Source organism: Pelodiscus sinensis, chromosome 6 (genome assembly GCF_049634645.1).
Source record: "Pelodiscus sinensis isolate JC-2024 chromosome 6, ASM4963464v1, whole genome shotgun sequence".
NCBI lineage: Eukaryota > Metazoa > Chordata > Testudines > Trionychidae > Pelodiscus > Pelodiscus sinensis.
In genome coordinates this window covers 85878055-85903797 of record NC_134716.1, presented here as the reverse complement: position 1 = coordinate 85903797, position 25743 = coordinate 85878055, and the positions used below count along the sequence as shown (strand labels likewise).

General features: G+C 43.6%; 1 protein-coding gene across 1 annotated transcript in view; it reads left to right on the top strand.

The window, feature by feature from the left end:
• The window catches only part of WDR41 (WD repeat domain 41), a 46733-nt gene that overhangs the window by 7714 nt on the left and 13276 nt on the right, over window positions 1-25743 (top strand). Inside the window, exons 3-9 of the mRNA XM_075932317.1 lie at window positions 5409-5457; window positions 8740-8871; window positions 9431-9493; window positions 14969-15080; window positions 19739-19801; window positions 22403-22513; window positions 25524-25708. Of these exons, the coding sequence (XP_075788432.1) occupies window positions 5409-5457; window positions 8740-8871; window positions 9431-9493; window positions 14969-15080; window positions 19739-19801; window positions 22403-22513; window positions 25524-25708 (715 nt within the window). The remainder of the gene's footprint in view (window positions 1-5408; window positions 5458-8739; window positions 8872-9430; window positions 9494-14968; window positions 15081-19738; window positions 19802-22402; window positions 22514-25523; window positions 25709-25743) is intronic.

Sequence of the window (25743 nt, the reverse complement as noted above, 5' to 3'; positions counted from 1 at the left end):
TAGTACTCAGCCCTGTGGCACATGTCTCTTAAGTGAGGTAAAGAAGGAACTCACCCTCTCTGAAAAGGTGGTTTTGGCACTAGTTTGGGTTTTGCAGCATTGGGAATATCTGTTGTCCACTCCCCAATAAAAGCATAGAATACTAAAACTGGAAAGGACCTCAAGAGATCCCTCCCTATGCAATTTATTCCAGTGCTTAACTACCATGACAGTTAGGAAGTTTTTCCTAATGTCCAACCAAAACGCCCATGTGTCCTCTTCCAGCAAGCCCTAAGCAAATAGCCAAGCCTCAAGTGGGTGCTCAAAGCATTGTTAAAAATGCAAAGGCCTATTTTATGCCCAAATACATCTAAATAAAAATATGTTTACTTAAATATCTAGTGGTAATTCCCACTATATACAGAGGGGAAGTTTGTATTGTTTTCTGTTTTAAATTATTAACCATGGAAGTTCTAAAAAATTTAGAAATAGTTTCCTGTATTCGACTTTTGTCTGTTTAGTTTGTAGATCTGTTCCTTTGGTAGTGTCAGTTTGAAACCTATTGGGTTCAAGGTGAGGGAGAGCATCCAACAAATAACAATAACCCAACACTGCAGAAAAATAAATATAACCCCACTTCAGTAAAATTAAAAGGTCTGAACTTAAAATAAATCTTAGCATGGAATGAATGAGAACTGGCAATGTTGTATTGCAAATGTTATATGCTGATGACTACAGAATCTCTACCAGTTCAGTGGCAATAGCATCATCCTCTGTATATGGAAAGGCCTTTTTCTTTATTTTTTTGCCTTAAAATGATTAATATGCAGTTCAATATAGCATTTTCAAAACCCCTGTAATATAAAAGGCATAAAAGTATGGATTTTAAAGCCCGTTGTAATCAATTTAGTCAGGACATATATACTTCACATCAATATAAAAATTGGTAATTAATCTAACCCAAACCCTAAAAAATTATAAATACTGCTTCAGCAAACATTTTGGTCCTAAAACCCTTCTGCAAAATAGTTTGTCAAACCATTGTATAAGGGGATTATTCCTCTTGTAAATTATAGGAAGGATAGAAGTCTCCACCCAAGCTACAATTTCCTCGAATCAACGCCAGTATTCCCTTCTACTCTCCCAACATGGCTCAAAGGGTGTGTCTAGACTACATGCCTCCTTCGACGGAGGCATGTAGATTAGCCAGATCGGAAGAGGGAAATGAAGCCGCGATTAAAATAATCGCGGCTTCATTTAAATTTAAATGGCTGCCCCGATCTGCCGATCAGCTGTTTGTCGGCAGATCGGGGGAGTCTGGACGCGATGCCCCGACAAAGAAGCCTTTCTTCATCGACACAGGTAAGCCTGGTTTCACGAGGCTTACCTGTGTCGATGAAGAAAGGCTTCTTTGTCGGGGCATCGCGTCCAGACTCCCCCGATCTGCCGACAAACAGCTGATCGGCAGATCGGGGCAGCCATTTAAATTTAAATGAAGCCGCGATTATTTTAATCGCGGCTTCATTTCCCTCTTCCGATCTGGCTAATCTACATGCCTCCGTCGAAGGAGGCATGTAGACTAGACACACCCTAAGACTACAACTTTGTCTTTTACACCTAGGTCTTATCCTAGGATTCCTTCAGTAAGGTTCTGCTTTTGCAACTCAGATACAGGCAGTCCCCGGGTTACGTACAAGATAGGGACTATAGGTTTGTTCTTAAGTTGAATTTGTACGTAACTCGGAACTGGCTCCAGATTCAGCCGCTGCTGCTGAAACTGACCAGGGGCTGACTACAGGAAGCCCGAGGCAGAGTTGCTCTGCCCCCAGCTTCCTGGAATCAGCCACTGATCAGTTTCAACAGCAGCTGAATCTGGAGCCTGGGACAGAACAGCTGGGGCGCTGCCGGGTAGGCCCCCCCAGGACCAACCCGACAGCACCTCAGCTGCTCTACCCCAGGCGTCCACAACAAAAGCCTGGTCTGCTGGGGGGGGGGAGACGCACTAGCTGCGTATGCAGACCAGGAAGACCCGGAGCAAAGCCGCAGAGGTGGCGGGGTTCCGCGCCTCCGCGGCTTTGCTCCAGGTCTCCCTGGTCTGCTGGGAGGGGTCCCCAGCAGACCAGAGACACCCGGAGCCAAGCTGCAGAGGCGGCGGGGTCCTGCGCCTCCAAGGCTTTCCTCCAGAGCAAAGCCTTGGAGACGGGAACCCCGCCGCATCTGCGGCTTTGCTCCGGGTGTCCCTGGTCTGCTCGGGGTGTCTCTGGTCTGCTGGGAGGGGTCCCCAGCAGACCAGGGACACCCCGAGCAAAACCGCAGAGGCGCGGGACCCTACGGCCTCTGCGGCTTTGCTCGGGATGTCCCTGGTCTGCTGGGGACCCCTCCCAGCAGACCAGGGACACCCCGTGTAGACCAGGGACTCCCGGAGCAAAGCCGCAGAGGCGGCGGGGTCCCGCACCTCTGCGGCTTTGCTCCGGAGCAAAGCCTTGGAGGCGCGGGACCCCGCCGCCTCTGCGGCTTTGCTCGGGGTGTCCCTGGTCTGCTGACCAGGGACACCCGGAGCAGCTTTTCTCGCCCTGGAGGACGCGGTGGCGGGACCACTGCGCGTCTGGGTGGTCCCGCCGCCTGCAAGTTCCGGGGCGAGAAAAGCCCCGTTCGTAAGTGCGGATCCGACGTAACTCGGGGACTGCCTGTACTTCCTGTTCCAGCTTTTTATTCTCTGTCACACATTTGTTTCTGCAGTGCCACTGTTTGTGATGCCCGAATCAGGGCTGTAGCCCAAAGGCTATCTGATTCTGCTTTTAGGTTATTTTCTTTCAGACCTTTTTTCTCTCTCTAAATCCTTTACTCTTATCTTTTAATTGATCTATTTATGTACTGTTATCAATAAGTGGGTGAGATGGGTGCACTTGTAATCCCAGTATTTTGAGGGAATTCTGGGCTTCAAGTGCACTATGCCAATCAAGTGTCCGGTGCCATTGACAGCCTGGCCAATGGGTGAATGAAGGACTGGCTAGAATAACACATGACATATTATGACCAGTGCTGTCTTTGTTCGGGCTGATGGACTATTTCTCACTTTGATCAAGGTGACTATTATTGATACCATTTGCTTACAGAGCTGCAGGAATGCCCAAGAGCCAGTGAAAGCTAAAGTCTTCTAGAGTCCATTATTGTGTATTTTTTTACAAAATCTGTCAAGCTGTTACCCAAAATCATTTTCATTTTTTAGATATTCCTTTTTTGTTTGTTTACATACTTTCTTTCTTGATCAGAGTACCAGCCTGAATCCCAGAAACAGAATGTATCTTTATATCAACTTGTAGACGACAACATGGAAATTTACTGGTTGCCACCCTGCTCTGCCAACTCCTCCATATTGCATATCAAATTGTACCCATCGTCACTCCTCTTCATCACTTCAGGCTGGCTCTCCAAATCAGTTACCCTGGGTTTTTTTAACCAAAAGCATTAACTTTTTTTTTAATTTATTTTTTTTAAGGCAGTGTCAGGAGTAACTCAATGGGGACACAGCTTTTCTTTTAAATAAATGATTGATACAAACCAGAACACTTACCTAAAATTACTTTATTAAGCTTTAAGGGCACATGCATATATGCAATATGTTCAGAACACCCCAAATGTAGTTAAACATCTCTGATTTTGGGTTCAAGTGATCATGAGCTGGGCTTTTGGAGGACCTTCTTCCATAGTTTAGGGGTTAGTTCCTTGCCTAAAGAAAATCTCCCTCAGACTGCTCCATGATGTTTATTTTATTTAATTTTGTATAGCTAACTTTTATAAAAACACATTATTTATAGTAACTATTACCGGGTTACCAATTTTTTAAGCTTTATCAAATAGCTTTATTAGCAAAGTAATTTTGATATTTTTAATAATAACAATAAGACGTATGTTAGTATTTTTAATTGATTGCTTTCTTTTTTAATGTTTTGTTAATCTTTTTATTTTGGTTAGCAAAGCTGCATTGTCACAATTTGGCTTTGCCTATGAAAGTCCTGACAATTATTTCTAGCTATGAAATATTCTGCTTTTAATTAATGGTAGCTAAAATAGCTGTGGTTTAGTTTACTCAAGGTCTGGGTTATAATTGCATTCTTTCCCTTCATCTCTCATCACTATCACCTTTAGAGTTTTTTTTAAACTCTTGACAGGACATCTACTGCCATCTTTAGAGCACTATGTAGATAGAAAATTTTGTATCTGCATCCACATCTGTATCCGCAAAAATGAGCTGCAGACATCCCTATTTACATCTGTAGATATAAAGTAGATATCTGCAGACTTACAAAGCTCTTTACCTCTCTTCTCTCTCCCTCTTCCCCCATAGCCTCCACTTCCAACCATCACCTTCAGAAATTTTGCATCTTCTCTGATTAGGCGTAGGTTTTAATTTTCCATCGTGTTAGTTAACATGACTAAAAGTTTGTGTAAACACTACACACTTACACACACACACACACACACACACACACACACACACACACACTTGTTCAAGCATACGTTGCTTAGTTGTGTTTAATCCTGTGCCGCAGCCTCGAACAACTAAAAATTCAAGTGTAGCTGTATCCCCAGTCAAGAGATATCTTCCCATCATATCTTTTGCTGACTGAAAGAACAGAAAAAGGGGTCACTTTCCTTAAACAGCAGGTACAGCTATTACTAGGAAAACTCATACTCAGCAATAGTGCAGCTGAACTGACAGTAAACTGCTAGTATATACAGGGCTCACTGAGACACTATGAAATTAAGGGAAAAGGCCAAGTTTAGTTGTGTTTAGGTAACTTGAGCTAGCTAAAACAGTCAAAACTCAACTGTTTTTCCTCGTGTAGATGCAGGGTAAGACCTTTAGATGGATTTCAGCAGGTGTTATGCACAGCTGCAGACATACAGTCCTCTCGCGAGTTCTTTTGCAAAGTCGGTTTAAAGAAAAGTGATTGTATAAGATTCATACACTCCTGGCCTGACTATATATACTGCTCTCTAAATTACTTGGCTAGATGAGAAAGCTAATAAATCATGATTTGGCTTTATTCAATATAAGACTTCTATCTCCCCGCTCCTGATATTGAATCTAATCAGTAATAAGACTTGATTCTGTAGTATAGGCTACTATTTGGAATAGTGACAAAATGCTTAGAACAATGTTAAAGAATAGTCTCAGGAAGAAGACTATTAAAGTGTGTAATGTGACAAAGTTCACTTTTTCTTAATGAAATCAATAATTTTGGTGTCCATGCAGTTTTGGGGCTTAGAGGTACTTTTTATGCTTCTGATTACTAGTAAAATCAAAGTGATTGCTCTCCTTATAAGGGAAATTATTTGCTCTGTTTAAATAGTGATTATTTGTGCAGGGCATCATACTATTTATCACTGTCTTAATAGGTTTTGTTTTCTTTGTTCTTTACCAGATTTGCATCTGCAGGAGATGATGGAATTGTATTTCTGTGGAATGCTCAGGTTAGTTTTTAACAGGGTTACATACTGTAATAAGGCTGTGGATAGGAGTGGGAATATGGGGCTGGAGGCTGATTTTGCTCTTGAACTCATGTAATTAATCAGTCCATTGAAGTTTAGTAGAGTTTGTATAACAATGTACAGTTTAGTGCAAGTTCAGAATCAGTCCAAGAGAGCATTAGCACAGAACAAATAAAAGTTGAGTTTTATAGACGCATCTAATCCAAGAAAAATAAACAATTCTGGGATGTTTTAGCTTCAGAAAAGTAGTATGTGAAACTGTCTTTAAAGAGAAGTGAAAATGTGTATGAAAATATTCAATGCAAGGTGAAGTATTGAAAGCACAAGTTAAAATGTTTTCAATAGCTGACAGCATGGCGCGGCCCCAGTCCTGCAAAGACTTATGCACAAAGCTTGATTTGTAACTAAGAAGGGGAGGAAGGGGGCTCAAGCAGGTTTTTAAAATATACTTTCATAACTTACGCTACCAACCAGAGGTGCTGGGGCTCAGGCCTGGAAGCCGTACCCATATATTAAGAACTGCTTGCGCATGAGTTTAACTTTTTGCTCCTGTTGGCTGCGGTTTGTCATTCCTGGCCACTGGGAGCTGCAGGAAGTGGCACAGGCTAGACCACCGCTTTCCGTAGTTACCATAACTGGGAATGGCAAACTATGGCCAACACAAGCTGTGAGAGGCCATACCTGTAAATACAGAGGTAAATAAAGTGTCTGGCACCCCACCAGAAGCTAACCCTGGTGTGCCACTTATTGCTCATCCCCTGTGTTAGGAAAAGCACATATGTAAATCTTTGCCCAAATGGGGACTAACAAAGAAGATGATCTCAGTGTCACCACCATAGAGTTACTAAGATGGAATGAGCTCTTACTTGCTTGCATGGTACAGGTCTTATTCCAGCTTTTAGAACTGCTTTGTTGAATAGTAACGCTTATTATAGCAATACTGCATTTTTGAGGTTTTCTCCCTAAACCTTCCAATTTTTTGATGAGATTGTGAGTAAGTTGGAGGTTACCTTTTACAACTGCTTACAGATACCCTGTAAGTAGCTCAGCTATTAAATAGACAGAAAGGCAGATAGTTCACCAGTCTAAAAGTTTAACATTCAGATTTTAGTGAGGCAGAGAAATCTAAGACTAAACTTTTTATAAATCTATCTTGAAAAAATTATAACATTTACAACAATGTAACAAAATAGGGACAGATGAACTTACAGCTTTCCTTCCTTCTCTTCTGAACAGTTTGGCTATGTCTAGACTGGCAAGTTTTTCCGCAAAAGCAGCTGCTTTTGCGGAAAAACTTGCCAGCTGTCAATCCTGGCTGCTTGAATTTCCGCAAGAACGCTGACGATCTCATGTAAGAAATCAGTGCTTCTTGCGGAAATACTATGCTGCTCCCGTTCGGGCAAAAGCCCTTTTGCGCAAAAGCTTTTGTGCAAAAGGGCCAGTGTAGACAGCTCAGATTTATTTTGCTCAAAAAAGCCCCAATCGCGAAAATGGCGATCAGGGCTTTTTGCGGAAAAGCACGTCTAGATTGGCACGGACGCTTTTCCGCAAAAAGTGCTTTTGCAGAAAAGCGTCCATGCCAATCTAGACGCTCTTTTCTGCAAATGCTTTTAACGGAAGACTTTTCTGTTAAAAGCATTTGCGGAAAATCATGCCAGTCTAGACGTAGCCTTTCAGTTAAGCACTTCATTTATTATGGAAGACATTTCATAGCCATGTAATATGTAACAGAAAATTGTGTGTGAGCGAGAGAATCAATATTCAAGTTGGGAAAATGCACATTACATTAGCTATGTAAAACTTATGGATGTCCAACTTTTAAGATCTCTTTTTCTATTTCTGTACACTTGTATGCTTATAGCAAAATATGACAAACCATGGTATGCCCACATCTTGAATACTGTGTACAGATGCGGTTGCCTCATCTCAAAAAAGATATATTGGCATTGAAAAGGTTCAGAAAAGGGCAACAAAAATTATTAGGAGTTTAGAATGAGTCCCATATGAAGAGAGATTAAAAAGACTGGTACTTTTCAGCTTAGAAAAGAGGAGACTAAGGGGGGATATGATCAAGGTCTATAAAATTATGACTGGTATGGAAAAAGTGAATAAGGAGAATTTATTTACTTATTCCCACAATATAAGAACTGGGGGGGGGGGGGAGGCACCAAATAAAATTAATAGGCAGCAGGTTTAAAAACAAACAAAAGGAAGTTTTTCTTCACTGAGCACATAGTCAACCTGTGGAACTCCTTGCCAGAGGATGTGGTGAAGACTAGGACTTTAACAGGGTACAAAAAAGAGCTAGACAGAATCATGGAGGTTAGGTCCATCAATTGCTATTAGCCAGGATGGGTAGGAATGGTGTCCCTAGCTTCTGATTGTCTGGAAATGAGTGACAGGGGAGGGATCACGTGAGGATTACCTGTTGTGCTCCCTCCCTCTGGGGCATCTGGTTTTGACCACTGTCAGCAGATAGGATACTGGGCTAGATGGACCATTGGTCTGACCCAGTATGACCATTCTTATTTCACGTTAATTCATCAGGGTACAGTTTCAGCTGTCTCTGCATCCCTAATTAACAGTTAGGTAGGTTAGCTATAATAATCTCATATTATAATAGATGACATTTATTATATGAAACTCACTATTGTAACAAACTCTTAATAAAGAATGTCAAATGGTTTTAAAATAAAACCTTCAGATTTTCTCACTTGCTAGCAAAACACACACAGTAATGTCAATAGAATATAATGAAGTAAATTGGTTAATGTGTAAGCTAAAACTGAAACCATTTAAAGTAGGAATGTACAATTCTGTTTAATTGGTTATCCATTTAAATAGCCTGAGCAGCCTCTGTCCACGGTGCCTCCCCCCCGTCCCCTTCCTCCTGGTCTGGAGCAGCCCTTTGTCCTTAGTTGGCAGGGATCTGCTCCAGCCCCCATCGGTTAACCAGAACTGGTAAGCATCACCCAGTTAGGGTAATGCTTACCAGTTAACCTTTCATGTCCCAATTTTAAATACAGAAGTTAAATTCTGAAATATTTACCTTAAACAAATATTGAAGTGTTTCCAGTTATGAAATGTATAGACCTTTAGAATTCCCCTACATTCATAGTAATATTCATTTAGGCATAATCAGTCTTGGATTAATATTTGCAGTAGTACCAAAATGATTTAGGAGTTCCCACTTTCAAAAATTCCACATGGATTTAGATGATTTTGGAAAATGTTACCCATCACGTGCTGCATTTTGTTTTTCAGACTGGAGAAAAACTATTTGAGCTTCATGGACACACACACAAAATTACGGCTATCACTGCATTTCCGTCATCTGATGCTTGTAAAGAAAAAAATTATTTGATTTTAACTGCATCTGCTGATAGGACAGTTATTGTATCCTTAAATCTTAAGAAGTTTCAACTGATTTTAAAGGGAACAATGAGCCAGGCAGCAGAGTGGGTGGCAATTGGTTTATATTATACAGCCGGTCCCCGAGTTACGAACGCGTTACGCACCAAACGCTTAGCCGTAACTTAGAATGGTCGTAACTCGGAACCCATTCAGTTACGAACAGCGCGGTCGCAATGTAAGTGCAGATCGCGTTCGTAACTTGGAGCCTGCATTTACGACCGCTTTGTAAAGTGCAGATGGTTGTAAGTTGAGGTGGCTGTAAATTGGGGACCGGCTATAGTAGGATTCAAAGACTTAATCAGGATTGGGGCTCTGTTGTGTTCGCCTCTGTTCGCAAGCAGACATGGTCCCTACCACAAAAATAATGACTAGGTAATGAACAACTCAGTGTCATTTCAGAGTGTCTAAATTTTGAAAAGTATGTTAGTATTTGGAAAACCCATGTGTGTCTACATTTATTTCTTAAATGCTGCCAATTAATTTTAAACTGAGCAAAGAAACATGTTATGACCCTTTTTATTTCCTTAATAAATGAATTCAGGTTTGGGAATGCAATAGTGGCAAGCAAGTTCAGAAAGTGTCATGCTTTCATTCCACTGTAAAGGTAAAGAAAAACTGCAAGTGTGTTTTATGCTTGTGTGTGTGTGCGTATAATATACCTATAGTGAAAGTTAGTGAGATATATGTCAAGACAGAATATTTTAGATTATTATTCATTTTACGTTTTAGTTAGCTTAATTCAAAGGCAGCAGAGTAATTCAAATCTAGGCACTGACAAAGGCTTTGATAATAGAAAGGAGATGGAAGCAACCATTTTATTTATTCCTTTATAAAAGATTGTCTCTTGTTTGAGCCTCTCTAACCCCACCATTGTTTGCACCAGATCCTTCATATTGGACAGGGATAAAGATTTGAGGCTAGAATAATGTCTTTTACTTGTCCTTTGAAATTCTGTTCAAATTTGGTTTGGTTATAAATTGTTAAATTGCCGTTTTCCTTCTCCCACTTGTGTTCCTCAGGAAAACACAGACAGCATGCCAAACAACTGACTTCCAACATGCTAAAGAGATCTGAGGGCAGAGTGTAAATGTTCCTTTGCCCCAGTAGATCATGTTGCTCTACAGACACCAGGGCTGTGTCTAGACTGGCAACTTTTTCCGCAAAAGCAGGTGCTTTTGCGGAAAAACTTGCCGGCTGTCTACACTGACCGCTTGAATTTCTGCAAGAACACTGACGATCTCATGTAAGAAATCAGTGCTTCTTGCGGAAATACTATGCTGCTCCTGTTCGGACAAAAGTCCTTTTGTGCAAAGCTTTTGCACAAAAGGGCCAGTGTAGACAGCTCAGATTTGTTTTGCGCAAAAAAGCCCCGATTGCGAAAAATGGCGATCGGGGCTTTTTTGCGGAAAAGCATCTGTGCCAATCTAGACGCTCTTTTCCATTAAAAGCATTTGCGGAAAATCATGCCAGTCTAGACATAGCCCAGGAGTGAATGCTTCCACTGTTCCATGATTGATTTGAGATCCCAAATAAATCTGGTGCTTCAGCCAGCCAAGTGATTATAGATGTATTGCAATTGGGAAGCTGAGGAAGGTTAGGAACAAAAATTACATCCCTAGCAAATCTTCCTAGGAATGTGGAGTAGTAAGCTGCATTATTAGTTATATTTAGGGCCCTACCAAATTCATGGCTGGGAAACGTGTGCCATGGACTACAAAAATCTGATCTCTTTAGTGAAATCTGGCTATTCTAGGAGAGGGGCAGAGGGCTCATACTGTGGCCTAGCTCCAGCTGCTAGTTCTGGCTCAGTTCTGGCTCATTACTTCCTTTTCCCCAGAGCTGGGATAGATCCACCTCCAGGAACTCTACCCAGCTTCAGGAAGCTTAGACTGCTGGCTGGGAGCCCAGCTCTGGAGGCAGCGCAGATGTGATGGTGACTGTTAGCCCAGGCAGAGGCCGCCAGGAAAGCCCAGATGTATGGCAATCCCTCCTCCACCTTAGTGCTGGCGATTGCACTAGCTTTAGCGTATGATGCCTGGCCAGCCCTTACTGCTCTCTGGCTGCCTAGCTTTAAAGGCAGCACCCCTGCCAGGAGCAGCATAGAAGTAAGGGTGGTAATGCCATGACCCCCTAGAATTGCTTAGTAACCCTCTATCTTAATTACCTTCCTTTGGGTCAGGATGCCTCAGGATTGCAGCCCTGTGAAATCTCAGAAGTTTACATCTGAAACAGTGAAATTGACCATCTTAAAAATCCCGTGACTGTGAAATGGATCAAATGAACTGAATTTGATAGGGCCCCAGTTAGAGTATTATTTAAGTTCAGTAAATAACAATGTTGTCTATTCCTTTAAAAAGAAATATACACCTCAGTTATGGTTAAGGGGGGAGGAGGTATCTGTGGTAACCTTCAGTAACACTGAGGAAGGAGCTGAAAGACCCAAAGGTATAAAATACTGTCTTCAGTCAAGAGTATTTTTAGCAAGAGTCATGGACAGGTTACAGGCAGTAAACAAAAATTCACAGCCTGTGACCTGTCTATACCTTGTACTATAGTCCCCTGACTAAACCTTGGGTGGGGAGGATACAAAGGCCCATGAGACATGAAGCACCTGGTGGCTTGGGACCCTCGCTGCTGCTGGGATCAGCCATAGCAAGGGGGGCTGTGTGCATTGCCCCCACCTGTCTTCCGTTAGAACCAGGGCTAATGGGAGCAGTGAAGACAATGCCTGTGGGTAGAGGCAGTGCGTAGAATTGCCTGACCATGCCTCCTCCTAGAAGGTAGCCATGTTAGTCTGATCTTGCAAAAACAAAAGGAAAAACTATGTAGCACTTTAGTCTTTATAGTGCTACTAGTTTTTCCTCCTAGAAGCTGAGGGACATGTCACCACCTCAGGGGGAGTCCCTCTCCTTGAGGTAAGTGTAATGCAGATAGGCTCCTGCTTGTTTGTGGATGGAAAAGAAACTGAGACCTTCTTCTTCGAGTGGTCCCCGTGGGTGCTCCACTCAAGGTGTCGGGTCCCATCCCGGCGCCGCTGGTCGGAAATTTCCATAGCCATAGCCGGGCCGGACCGCGCATGCGCGAGCGCAGCGTGCGGCGTTCGCGCCTTTGCAACGGTCTGGCCCCCCCCTCGTCAGTTCCTCTCAACCGCCCGTGGTTGCTGGCGGAACGCCATTTGTCTCCTCAGACAGAAGCCGTTCTTTTTAAAAAAAAAAAAAAAAAAAAAGAGAAGAGAAGAAGAAAGATTATAGATAGTCAACTTTGGTTAATATAGTTAGGTGCTACTTAAAAAAAAAAAAAAAAAAAAAAACACATTATGCCTGGGTCACGGGGGTTTAAACGCTGTGCTCACTGTAAAGAAGCCATGCTGGCATCTGACGGGCACGAAGCCTGTGTGAGGTGCTTAGGGGAATCGCATGTGCCACAAAAATGCGCCCATTGCGCGAAATTGAAACCGAGGGCACGCAGAGAAAGAGATATGCGCTTAAAACTGCTATTGTGTGATAAGGCTTTACAGCCTTCTGAGGATCAGGTCTCAGAGCCTCCCGCAGGGCAGAGAAAGAGATCAAAATCGCCAGCGGTAATGGTGTCAAAGAAGAAGAGAGCCTCTCCTACGTGCTCTCTTCCGCCTCCTTCACTCTCCCGAGTTGGTCAGGGACATAAGCCTGGTACGTCCGGGCTGGCGAGACAACCAGGAAAGTCACACCAGGTGCAATCGGTAATGCCGCCAAGCCGTTCGTTATCGGCACCGGCTTTGCGCCCCGCTGAGAGCCTGACTCACGCAGAGCGATTGGCACCGCCACAGGTGCTGGAGTCGCTACCGTCTGCCCAGCCGCAAACTCTAGCGGCACCGCAAGCGGCTCCCATAAGCCAGGACAAGCCGGCGCCGCAGTCGGCACCGGATTCGGCATTGGCAGACGGCACCGGGGAGCAACATGAATGGGCCCGACAGAGCGCCCCCACCGTGCCGAGTCGGCACCGGCGGATCACGCTACTCTCGCAGCTGCAGCGGGCAAGGAGCTGGCTGCGGTGCCGTGCAGGATAGCAGCCTGATAATGCTGTGAATATGACGGAAGCTCATTTTCCTCCCCCCGCCATTTGTTCCTTATCGTAGAAGGGAGGGAGGCTCCTCCTGCCTCTACAGTCCCGACAAAGGCTGCTAGGAAGTCAATACCGAGACATTCAATTTCACCATCACCTGAACCTTCAATTTCTCCCTCTCATTCAGCGAGGGTCAGACATTTCTCGGCGTCTCATAGCCAAACAATGCCTTCCCCGCGATGGAGATCAAGGTCTCGTCATTCTGCTCATCGCGAACGGTATCACTGTTACCGTCGGGGATCATCATACAGATCTCGCTCACCAAGCTACTCCCCGCCTAGATCTTATCATAGGGGGTATGTTAGCAGATATTCCTCGCGGCGATCGTCCCCTGAGCACTTTGATTATAGGAGCCACCGATCATCCTCTGAATATGGAAGACCTTCAGATGCCGCGGTAGCCTCTGCGGTTCTATCCACGGTAGAAGATAACTGACCCAGAGCGCATTCTGGGTTACTGATTTGTACTCACCTTGAGTGGAGCACCCACGGGGACCACTCGAAGAAGAAGAAGAAGTTACTCACCCTGTGTAATAACGATGGTTCTTCGAGATGTGTCCCCGTGGGTGCTCCACGCCCCACCCTCCTCCCCGCTCCGGGTCTCTCTGCTTTGTCTTCCAGGGACTGAGCGGTGAGAGGAACTGACGAGGGGGGGGCCGGACTGTTGCAAAGGCGCGAACGCCGCGTGCTGCGCTCGCGCATGCGCGGTCCGGCCCGGCTACGGCTATGGAAATTTCCGACCAGCGGCGCCGGGACGGGACCCGACACCTTGAGTGGAGCACCCACGGGGACACATCTCGAAGAACCATCGTTACTACACAGGGTGAGTAACTTCTTCTTTGCAGCTTAGTGCATGAGCTTCTGCTGTAGGGGTGGGGAACCTTTTGTGGGTCTGTGGCTACTGACCCACAGAAAAGTTGGTTGGGGGTTGCATATAAGTGACAAGCGGGGGGACTGGAGCACCAATGCAGGCTCCCCAATGATGAGGGGAACCCTGAGCCTCGGGGGCTGGAATCTGGCAAGCCAGGGCCTGTATCTGGTCCCTGGGCCTTAGGTTCCCCACCCTTGCTCTGCTGCATGAACTAAAAAGCCAGCTGGCTTCACCTCAGGCTGTAGAGTAGACTCATTATTCTCTCTGTAAGTGGTCTTAGTGCCATTAGATGGGATGGGACAGTACACTACACTCATCAGGTGTGTGGGTTACATAAGCACTGCTTGGCCAGAGCCTGCCCAACTCACTCCTTCCCATGCTCCAACCCAGCATACTATGGGTCCTGGTAGCTGGCCCTACTCCCAGGCTGCCTCCACTGTGGCTCTGCATTGAAATTTGGAGCTGGCAGGCTCAGTCTTGGCATGTACTAAGGGTTGTGCATGAGTGTCCAGGACTACCCTGCAGCATCCCTATGATTGTGGCCCCCCCATCTGGTTTTCAGCACTATCAGTAGGACCTTTGGATGATGAACATCTCTGAAAATCAGGCCCTATAGCAGGGATGGGGAACCTAAGGCCCGGAGGCCAGATCCAGCCCCCACAAGGCTTAGGGCTCCCCACCCCAGGATTGGGAGTCCATGCTGGTTCTCCAGCCCCTCCCGCCATCTCCCCGCAGGACTGGAACACAATATACTAGCCTGAGCACCCCCCAACTCTGGTGCATGAGGGAAATGTGAGGAGTGCCTTTCTGCTTCTCAGTTGGGGGCCTCGTCAGTGGGAGGGAGCCTTGGTTTGCTTCTCACTTGTGTGCAGCCCCCAACTGATTTTTCTGTGGGACAGCGTTCCCCAACCCAAAAAAGGTTCCTCACCTCTGCCCTACAGTTCTGTTAGTGAAAATGGTGTTTCATGAGTGACTTCTGTATTCTGGAGGAAAATTTAATGTATTTGATAGTTCCTGCAGTTTTACCTAGCTAAAGCTGATAATCATTTCACTGAAAAATTCCCTAAAGAACTTTTGTAAAGGCCATATGTCTGATTTTGTTCTGCAGTGTTTGACAGTTCTTCAAAGACTGGATGTATGGTTATCTGGAGGGAGTGATCTGTGTGTTTGGAACAGAAAATTAGATCTCTTGTGTAAGACCAGTCATCTTACTGATGCAGGTAAAAATGGAAATGGCTCATTATAGCAGATAAAGTATAAGTAAAATGGATTTGTATAATGATGCAAAATGAAACCTGGCAAATTTTCGTTAATTCTAAAGATAACATTGTATATTAAAGCTGCCCTCTGTCTAGTTTTAAAAATGTCAACTTAATCATTTCAGAATTAAGGATACTTAAGCTCATGTGCTGTATGAATTTTAGAATGTCAGCTATCTATAATTGTACAGTCACTTGCTGGACTAGATCCTTAGCTAGTGATTTATATATTTCCCTTCCAGAGGACCAGATCCACAGACTAGCTTTTATTCCTCTGTGAAGGAATAGACTTTTTGTAAGTGCATAGGTTTTTATATAAAGGAATGAATCTTGTAATTAAACAAAGGGAACTTTTAGAATAGGAATAGTAAATACAATCAGATAAGAACTTAAACTCATACTGCTTTGATCCATTAGTAAATCAGTATATTGTTAAAATGGGCCCACTGTGGGCAGAGGCTTCTTCATGGCAGCAACCTCTGTCCATGGTGGAGTTTGAGCTCCCTTCGGACCGGGACTGCTGCTGCAACAGCCTCTGTCCACAGCCAGCTGGGGCCAACGTGGACAGAGGCTGCTTTGCAGCAGCCTCACCTGCCACCTCAGTAGTCTCTCTCCATGGGGAGCTCGGACCCCCTGTAGACAGGGGCTGCTGCCTCTGAATCCGAAACCGCAGGGCAGCAGGCAGCCGGTCTGTGAGGGGAGCTGGCTTTTAAACTGGCTCCCCTTGCAGACCAGCTCCTGCCTGCACCCCACGCTGCTGCCTCTGATACAGGGACAGCAGCGTGAGGTGGTAGGGGGCTCCCTGAGAATGGGGCCAGAGCACACTGGCTGCCAGCCCTGCCTGCAGGGACTATAGAATAGTTGACTAACTGCTAAGATTTCATGCAGTTAGTTGACTATTCTATTACCCACTAACATTCCTAGCGTCGAAGATGAGGAGAAGCAGTGGAAGATAAGTGGTCATAGCTGGCATCTGTGGCAGAGAATCTTGAAAGTGCGCACAATGATTTTGAACTTGTGGTGGTGGGACGGAGGATGCTAGTGAACGGGGCCGCTGACAGCCTCTGCTGGCCCCTGGGCAAAGTGGGAGAGGCTGGCTCTGTTCCTGGAAGGGGTGGGACCAGAGGCAGCCAGCCCCCCCATGCCACCCAGAGTACATCATGCTTCTTTTCCCGTCCCTCAGAGCTGCCTGGAATGCAGCACTCTAGGCGGTGATTTAAAGGGCCTGAGCTCCGGCCACCACTTCTACTGTAGTAGCAACGACAATGGCTGGCAGCCCTGGGGTCCTTTAAATCACCAGGCTTCTAGGCACCAGCCTTCTTTACACCCACTGTCGGCAGGCCTGCCAATGAAGGGATTCAGAGCAGGAGAGGTATGGCCAGGAAGATGATCATAGCAGGTGTGGGGGAAGCCAGATAGGAGGAGGTGGTACTAATTGACAGGAGAGGAGGAGTTGCATGTGGGTTTAGAAATGGAATATCTGATTTTAGAAATATGGTAGAGGAAGAAATGGCAATATTAGGACACGGCTTTGGATAAGCGAGTCAAGGGAAAGCAAGGCTAAGACTGACTCCCAGGTTATGGGCCTGAGTTGGAGGATGAGGATATTGATGACAAAAAAGTGCAGGGAGTGGGGAAGGTTTGGGAGGAAGGATTAAATGTAATTTTAGCCATGTTAAATTTAAATTGAGACATCCAGGAGCCCATGTCTGAGAGACAGGCCAAAATATGATGGAGGGAGAAAGAAAATTTATGAATCCTCATTATAAATGGTAGGTGAAACCATAGGTGTGAGAACACCCAAAGAAATGGTATAGAGGAAGAGAAGGGTCACAACCTGGTACTTTGAAAGTATGGTCTGTTCCAGCAATATCTATAAATACAGTATAGAACTCATTTTTTTCAATGTACTACTCCTGGGGGAATTCTGCACCAAAAAAATTATGCACACATTTTAAAATTCTGCAAATTGTATGTCAGAACACTATATAATCACACCAGTTTGTTATTTGTGGTAATTTAGTATGCCTATAACAATAGACACACAAATATTTCCCCCTGGAACAGAGAGTTAGAGAACTCCCTATGACAACCCAGTTACTATTTCTCTGCCTCTCCCCACCCCACACTCAGAACCCAGCAGGAGGGGAGGGGCTATACACCCACAATCACTCCTCCCACAACCCGCTTGCAGGTGCCTCCCAGCCAATACATTCAAGCCTGCTATCCTCCCAGAACAGATATGGCCCTCCCCCCTGCTCAGATACCCTTACACTCTTTCCTCTTCCCCACACACACAGAGCCCAGCCATGCCCTGACCCAGCCCAGACATCTGCTTCCCACCCCAACCCAGGGATCCAGAAGAAGAAACAGCAAGATGCTCAGTTCTTGGCTTGTCTGGAGTTTCATGCTTGCCACTGTCTACTTCCCTCAGGCTGTGCTGGGAACTGAGTTGCCAGGTGGGAACCCTTTAGCTCAGTGGTCCACAACCTTTTTAATCACAAGATCTCTTTTTCAATTTAAGTGCAATGTAAGATCTACTTTAAACCCAAATACCCTTGCCCCACTTCCTTCCTTCTTGCCCCCTCCACCTCTTCTCTGAGGCCTCATCCTGCTCACTCCATCCCCCTTCCTCCACAATCCTCACTTACTTTTACCAGGTTGGGGTAGGGGTTTTGGGGTGCAGGGTCTGGTCTTGAGCCAAAGGGTCTGGAATGTGGAAGGGGTTCCAGGCTTAGCCCAGGGCAGGAGATTGGGGTTCAAGAGGGGTTTCAGGGTGCAAGCTCTGGGAAGGAGTTTGGGTGCTGGGGGCAGGACATTGGGGCTGTGTCCAGACTCCATGCCTCCTTCGACGGAGGCATGTAGATTAGCCACATCGGAAGAGGGAAATGAAGCCGCGATTAAAATAATCGCGGCTTCATTTAAATTTAAATGGCTGCCCGGATCTGCCGATCAGCTGTTTGTCGGCAGATCGGGAGAGTCTGGACGCGATGCCCCGACAAAGAAGCCTTTCTTCATCGACACAGGTAAACCTGGTTTCACGAGGCTTACCTGTGTCGATGAAGAAAGGCTTCTTTGTCGGGGCATCGCGTCCAGACTCTCCCGATCTGCCGACAAACAGCTGATCGGCAGATCCGGGCAGCCATTTAAATTTAAATGAAGCCGCGATTATTTTAATCGCGGCTTCATTTCCCTCTTCCGATGTGGCTAATCTACATGCCTCCGTCGAAGGAGGCATGGAGTCTGGACACAGCCTGGGTGAAGGACAAGGTTCAGGAAGTAGGCTCTGGCTGGGCACTGTTTAACTGAGATGGCTTCCGAGAGGTGGAGCAGTGGGGTTAAGGCAGGCGGTTTACTCCTGCCCTGCCCCTGTACCACTCCTGAATAGCACCTTGCTATTGTGAGGTGACGAATGCCCTGAACTCCCATGTTCTAGATTTGTACAACACTTTGCACAAGACTACAAGCACTAAGTCATTTTACAGTTGTAATGGTGACAAAGTCCCCCTTGTAACAAGAGATTTGTCATACTATCTGATTTTTTCCCCCCAAAGGGTACTGCTTTTTCCTTTAATTTCAGTGGATGTAGCATCTCTGAAAATCAAACCAACAATGTTTTAAATAATTTGGCGTAGCATGGCAGAATAGACATATTTTAAAAATTAGACAAACAGGAAGTACAACATTAGATTAGACAGTTAGCAGGTGAAAATTAGTATAGCTCCATCAAAGCCAATGGAGCCTTGCTAATTTATATCAGGTGAGGGTTTAGTTCCTTGTTTACTAAACATGAACATTTGTAAGAAGCCACTATTAAAATGTTTTGAAATGTATGAATTGATAAGTCATCGACAAATATATTTAAGTGTATTTATGTTGCCAGTACATGTGGTATCAACTTGCCTTTCATTTGCGTGTTGAAAATGTGCAACTGTCTTTTCTTGAATTATAAAAATTATGAATTTTAATGTAAGTGCTTGCTCATGTCTATTCCACATTGTGTGTGTGTGTGCTTGCCACTACACTACGTTTTCCCTTAACAGTATCAGTGGGGAATCTGGCTATGGCACCATCTGGAGTGGTGCCTGCATGGCTTGGTATAAGAGCCACCGCCAGCTTCCCCCGCCTTCAGTTCCTTTTTGCTGCCAGTGATGGTGGAAGGCACTGCTGCATGGGTCAGTTTTGTTATCTACTTGTTTTTTACAAACTTATTCCTTTGTTAGTTTACATAATTTCTTAGCAGAGTAGTTTAGCATTAGTTGTAGTGTGTGAGTTGTCCTGGATGGGACTCAGCTTGGACATGGGGCATGCGCAGTTCCCAGGCATCAAATCTTGTGAGTTGTGCAAGGATCCTTAGCCCATTGGTCATCAGCAAAAGAGTTGCCTCAGGTGTTGCGGTGACATTAGCAACAAGTGCAGCATTTGAAAGTCTTAAGCCTCAGACCAAGAAAGAGATATTTACCTCAGGACTCTTCTATTGGAGTCGGTGATAACCCCGGCACCAGAGCAGAGTGCCCCAGTGGTGCCATCTTCAAGCCGATACAGTTCTCCTTGCTGTTTCTTAACTGTATTATATTTGTATGGAGAATAACCTTTTTTCCTTTATTGTTGTTTTGTAGATATCAGTGCTTTGGTTGAATTGCCAAAAAACTGTGTTGCAGCAGCTGTTGGCAAAGAGTTGAGTGAGTATTACATTTCAATATCTTCATCTCTGAATGCTTTTTATTACTTTACTTGCAAGGTGACTGGATGCTTCATTACTTTCTAAAGTTGAATCAAACATTTTTAAAAACACAAGATTCATCATTTTAAATATAAATTAACAACAACAATCAAAGCGGCTGATCAGACTGAGGGAACATGCAGGTAAATATATACTTGAAAAAAAAAAAAAAAAACCCCAAGGAAGAAGGTAGCTGATAGAATGTCATTTGGGTCCAATTTTCTTACCTGGTTTTGATAAAATGCTTCGGTCAATGTGTCATTGAAGATCAGAAAAAAACCCACCTAAATCTTTTGAATATAGAGAGAGGTGGGAGTACTAGCTGGTCACACCGCTTTACAAAAATTAACCCTCCCCCCTCAAAAAATACCCCAAACACACTTGTTTTCTGAAAAGTTCTCGGCAACTCTGAACAGCGCACTTGCAGTGGGGTGAGAGTCTTTGGCTTGCTATTTGTTTCAAAATTAATCAGGAGCCATTTTACCATTTCTAATAAAGGTATTATTTGGAATGAATGCTAAAATATCCTGTCAACAGTAAGTGATCAGATGGGGATAGAGGAGGAAGTTGATTTGAATAAACCCGAGAATACTGCTATATTCACAAAGCAAGCTGGAAACGTTATTAAAGTGGAAGAGAGTTATTAAACCAAAAAATAATTTTACTTTCATCTTAGTTATTTTCCTTTAGACATTTTAAAATTTCATCATGAAACTATCTTATCTAACTGGTGCTCCATCCATTGTTGTGCCAATCCATTTTGGTTCCTATATGGGTTAGTAAATGGCATGCTTTTCCCCAGTTAATGAAAGTTTATGATCATGAATCATGGTCTTTTGATTTTGATTATTTATAATCAAGTTTCCAGATGTTCTTAGGGGGAAACATGATGTATGCTCACTGTCTGCAGTAGTTCTATACATTCCAGTACCATAGCACCTCCAGTGCAGAATTCTAATACAGGAGATACATTTATTCTCAAACTTGGATCTGATCATTTGATCCTCCGTGTTGTTTTTATAAATAATGATAATTTGACCTCCCCCCCCATCCAGATGATTTACCTTTGTTAAGCATCTCTAGAGTCTGCTAATCTTAAAGCTACGCATTCAAGGTGTCAACCAGGGAATATTATCCAGAGGACATAATTGGACAGTCTCAGAGCTCACAGGTATTCACTCTTATGGGATTTCTCAAAGTAGAGACACACATAATCCTGTTAGTTATCCATGAGTCTTTTTTTTTTTTTTTTTTTTTTTTAAGTCAAGACACCTAGTATCTTCGAAACGTGTTCAGAGGCGAGACTCTAAAGAACTACTCCAATTATCAGGAGACCAGGCACATTATTAAAATCAAAACCATCGTATCATGACTCTTGTAAAAATATATGTAGTTGGAGAATAGCCACTTCTAGCATTTTTTGGGAAAAAAATAAAGTGAGAATTTAAAAATAATCTCACTTTTATAAATGGGGCATAGTATAAAATTTGCATCTGAACTACTCAAAGGTCACTGAGGCTGGACTATTAAATTGGAAAAATCGCAAATTGCGTCTCTTCTCAATTTACTTTCGAAAGAGGCTCTTTCGAAATTTGGCATGTATACACGGTGCCAAATTGCAAAAGAAAGTGCTCTTTCAAGCCATCCCTTATTCCTCGTAGAGAAAGGTTTACAGGGATGGCGAAAGAGTGTGTCCATTCTTTCGAAAAAATTTTCAAAAAAGCGGATGCATTCCTTGCATGCGACATTGCTATTTCGGGATACCTCTGGTATCCCGGAAAAACAATGCAGTCTCGATGTAGCCTGTGTGTCCTCTTGGTAAGGGATAAAAGGAATTAGGAGGCTAATTAAAACGTCTTCATTCCTTTCATATGTCATAATACTTCCAGTTATATTCAGTCCCATTTCTTGTATTTGTAAGTTAGTTGGTGTCCCCTTTGCATTTTCTATCAATTCCAAAATTGCGTGTTTCCATAATTCCATGCCATTATTGGACCTCTGACTACATTGTCTGTGGCCAGCCAGGGAATTGTGCCCTCATCCCACAGCTGCAGTTGGAGCTAGGGCCAGAAGTGTCATTCCTCCTCTGTGTCTGGAGCCATCATTTCCCTCCCCTGATATTTTTGAGAAAAAAAGTCAGACAAGTCAAGGGCTCCCATGAATGTTTGTTATGACTAGTGACCTGTATAACTTTTACTAAAAATAATTTACAAAAATCTTAACCTTAGTCAAATAAAAGATTGGAAACTAAGTAGTGATCTGGGTTTTCAGTAGTTTAAATTGCAATTTGGTAGTTCGCTTTTAAGCATCTGCACTCTTGTTATAGACATTTGTAGAAGACAAGCTATTTAAGATTTTGTAATAAAGCTGCTTTTGAGTTAGAAAACACTCAAAGAGATTATTCTATACTCTAAAGTACATATTGCATTGGATCATCTCTAAAACAAACTTTAGGCATACTTAATTCACAGTTGAATTCTTCATTTAAACAGAAAGCTGCATTTTACTCTATCCAAATGATAATGTTTATTTAGAACATTTGTCCATTTATCTTTTAAAGTAATTTTTAGGTTGGTGGTTTCCACAGAGGGATCTGAAGGTTGGGATGTCCTTGAATTAAAACGTCTGGTTGACCATCAAGATAATATCCTCTCATTGGTCAGTGTCAATGGTAAGATGATGCATTATTGGTTAGTATTGCTAATTAGTGGAATATTTTCAGCTGTGAAGTTTAGTTTGTTTGTGGCCACACACACAACTGGAACAAAACATTCTAACTGCTGGAGGAACTAAAATAGAGTTGCAAAGATAGTCAAAGGATTTCACAAATGCTGACACTTCACAGGGATGTTGTGAGGATAAGTGCTATTATCCCTATTATATGAATGGGGAAACTAAGCCAGATAGGTTGTAACTTGTCCAAGGCACAAAGGAGCCAGTGTCAGCAACAGGAATAGAATTCCAAAGCCACGAGTTGGGTTTTTTGCTATCTTGGAAGTTTAAACACATAATTCTATCAGTCCCTTCCACGGCCTCATAGAATTACTAAACTTTGGTAGGTAGTTACAGATGAGGCATTGCAAAGTTAGAAAGAAATGTTACACTGTTTTTTAAAAAAGATTGCAACACATTATGGTCATTTAAATCTTACAAAAATCATTTTGTGATTTTTAGTTTTGCTATAAATTGGCTTAATGTTCAACAATAAGCCAGATCCATCTGAACAGCTCTGTAGTCTGAGCCAGGTATATCCCTGCACTAGCACAGGGTCCAAGATGAGTTAACATGTGCCTTCCCTGTGTGGAGGCTGCAGGAGCAGATATGGCCCCTGCTCATGGAAGTGACAACTTTTAAAGCTACCCTAACTCTGTTTTGAGGGCTCTACAGGATTCTTCAGAACACACTGACTATACCTCCTATTTCTGATTTTGAAAAACCCATTAACTTAGTTTGGAAAAAAAAAGTTTAAACATAATTTATCATCTTCCTCACTCCAGGAGGGAAAGCCTAATTTTGTAGGAGCCCAGCAATGTTTCCCTTCCTGATCACAGTCTAGCTCTTTGCCCTCACTGCTCAGGAGCCAACCAGTGACCTTCCACACAAGTTAAAATGAGTGTTCCTGGTGGACCTTCCATCCCAGATTTTATGCCCCTCTGTCCCTGTACCCAACAGTGTCTGGTATTTTTGGTCTTTGTCTCAATGTATCTGATTATACAGTTGTGCTTAACAATGCCTATCCTACAGTGACATTCATCAGACTTTGCAGGGTATCGTAATGGCCTCTACACACCAAGAAATAAGTTGTATATATTCTGCCTGAGAGAGGATCATCTACAATATTCTTACCAGCAAGTTAAGGAAGTATGGATTGCATAAATGGACTGTAAGGTGGATAGAAAGTTGGCTAGATTGTATGACCCAATGGGCAGTGATCAATGGCTCGATGTCTGGTTGGTGGTCGGTTTCAAATGGAGTGCCCCAGGGATCGGTTCTAGGGATGGTTTTGTTCAACATCTTTATTAATGACTTGGATAATGGGATGGATTGCACCCTCAGCAAGTTTGCAGATGATACTAAGCTAGAGGGAGAAGAAGATACTTTGGAGGGTAGGGGTAGGGTCCAGAGTGACCTAGACAAATTGGAGGATTGGACCAAAAGAAATCTGATGAGGTTCAACAAGGACAAGTGCAGAGTTCTGCACTTGGGACAGAATAATCCCAAAAATTGTTACAGATTGGGGACTGGCTGGCTAAAAAGCAGTTCAGCAGCAAAGCACCTGGGGATTACAGTGGATGAGAAGCTGGATTATAAGTCAACAGTGTGCCCTTGTAGCCAAGAAGGCTAATGGAATATTAGGTAGAGCATTTCCAGCAGATCTGGATAAGTTATTTCCCTTTATTTGGCACTGGTGAGGCCACATCTGCAGTATTGCATCTAGTTGTGGGCCCCCCCACTATAGAAAGGATATGGGCACATTGGAGAGGGTCCAGCAGAGGGCAACCGAAATGATTAGGGGGCTGGAGCACATGACCTACAAGGAGAGGCTGAGGGATTTGATCTTATTTAGTCTGCAGAAGAGAAGAATGAGGAGGGATTTGATAGCAGCCTTCAACTTCCTGAAGGGAGGTTCCAAAGAGGATGGAGAGAGGCTGTTCTCAGTAGTGACAGATGGCAGAACAAGGAGCAATGCCCTTAAGTTACAGTGGGGGAGGTCTAGGTTGGATATTAGGAAAAACTATTTCACGACGAGTGTGGTGAAGTACTAGAATAGGTTACATATGCTACATCTACACTACGAGCCTCTTCAGCAAGAGGAAAAGCAACTGGAGCGCTCATTTGCATATACTGCACTCATTTGCATTTCCTCCTCGGATCCCTTTTGCGCAAGAGGTTTTTGTGCAAAAAAGTGCAGTGTAGACGGCTCCTTTGTGCAAAAAACCCCTTTTGCGCAAGAGCCGTTCCTCCTCAAAAAAGAACAGCCTCTTGCGCAAAAGAGGGTTTTTGCGCAAAAAGAAGCAGTTTACACAGTGCTTTTTTGCACAAAAACCTCTTGAGCAAAAGGGATCCGAGGAGGAAATGCACGTGAGAGCATAGCATATGCAAATGAGCACTCCATTTGCATTTCCTCTTGCAGAAGAGTCTCATAGCATAGACATAGCCTTAGGGAGGTGGTGGAATCTCCATCCCTAGAGATTTTTAAGTCCTGGCTTGACAGAGCCCTGCCTGAGATGATTTAGTTGGGGTTGGTCCTGTTTTGTGCAGGGGGCTGGACTTGATGACCTCTTGAGGTCTCTTTCAGTGCTAGGATTCTATTCTATGATTCAGTGAATCACCAATAAAATATAAGCGTCTGTTCATGCACGGTTTGGACAAGAAACCCTGAGTATTTGCATGTGTTTGTCTTGGTAGCACCTTTGTCATGGTATACATCACAGAAGTTTAACTGTTTTCCCTTCTGATTTTGTTTTCAAAACATTTACATTTTATATCAGTAAAAGAAAATCAGATGAACAACATCTTTGAAAGGAAAGAGGATTTTCCCTAATCAAATACATACCAAAAACTCCAATTTTAACTTAGAAACAGGTTCTATCTAGCAACTTTTTTGTTGCTGTTGCTTTCATTGAGCCGCTTACTAATTTGGAATGGATTATTTATATGTGGCTTTGTGCTTTGCCTAGATTTGACACTTGTGACCGGTTCTCATGTGGGTGAGCTGATAGTTTGGGATGCATTGGATTGGACAAATCAAGTATGTGAATGCACATCATGGGACCCCGCTCTCCACATAGTTACACAACAAGAAATTAAATTATCACAAAACCAACGTGAAGTTTCAATTCAGCATTTAACATCTGACGAGGAGGTAAAACCTTTAAGAAGTAAACAAAAAACATAAAC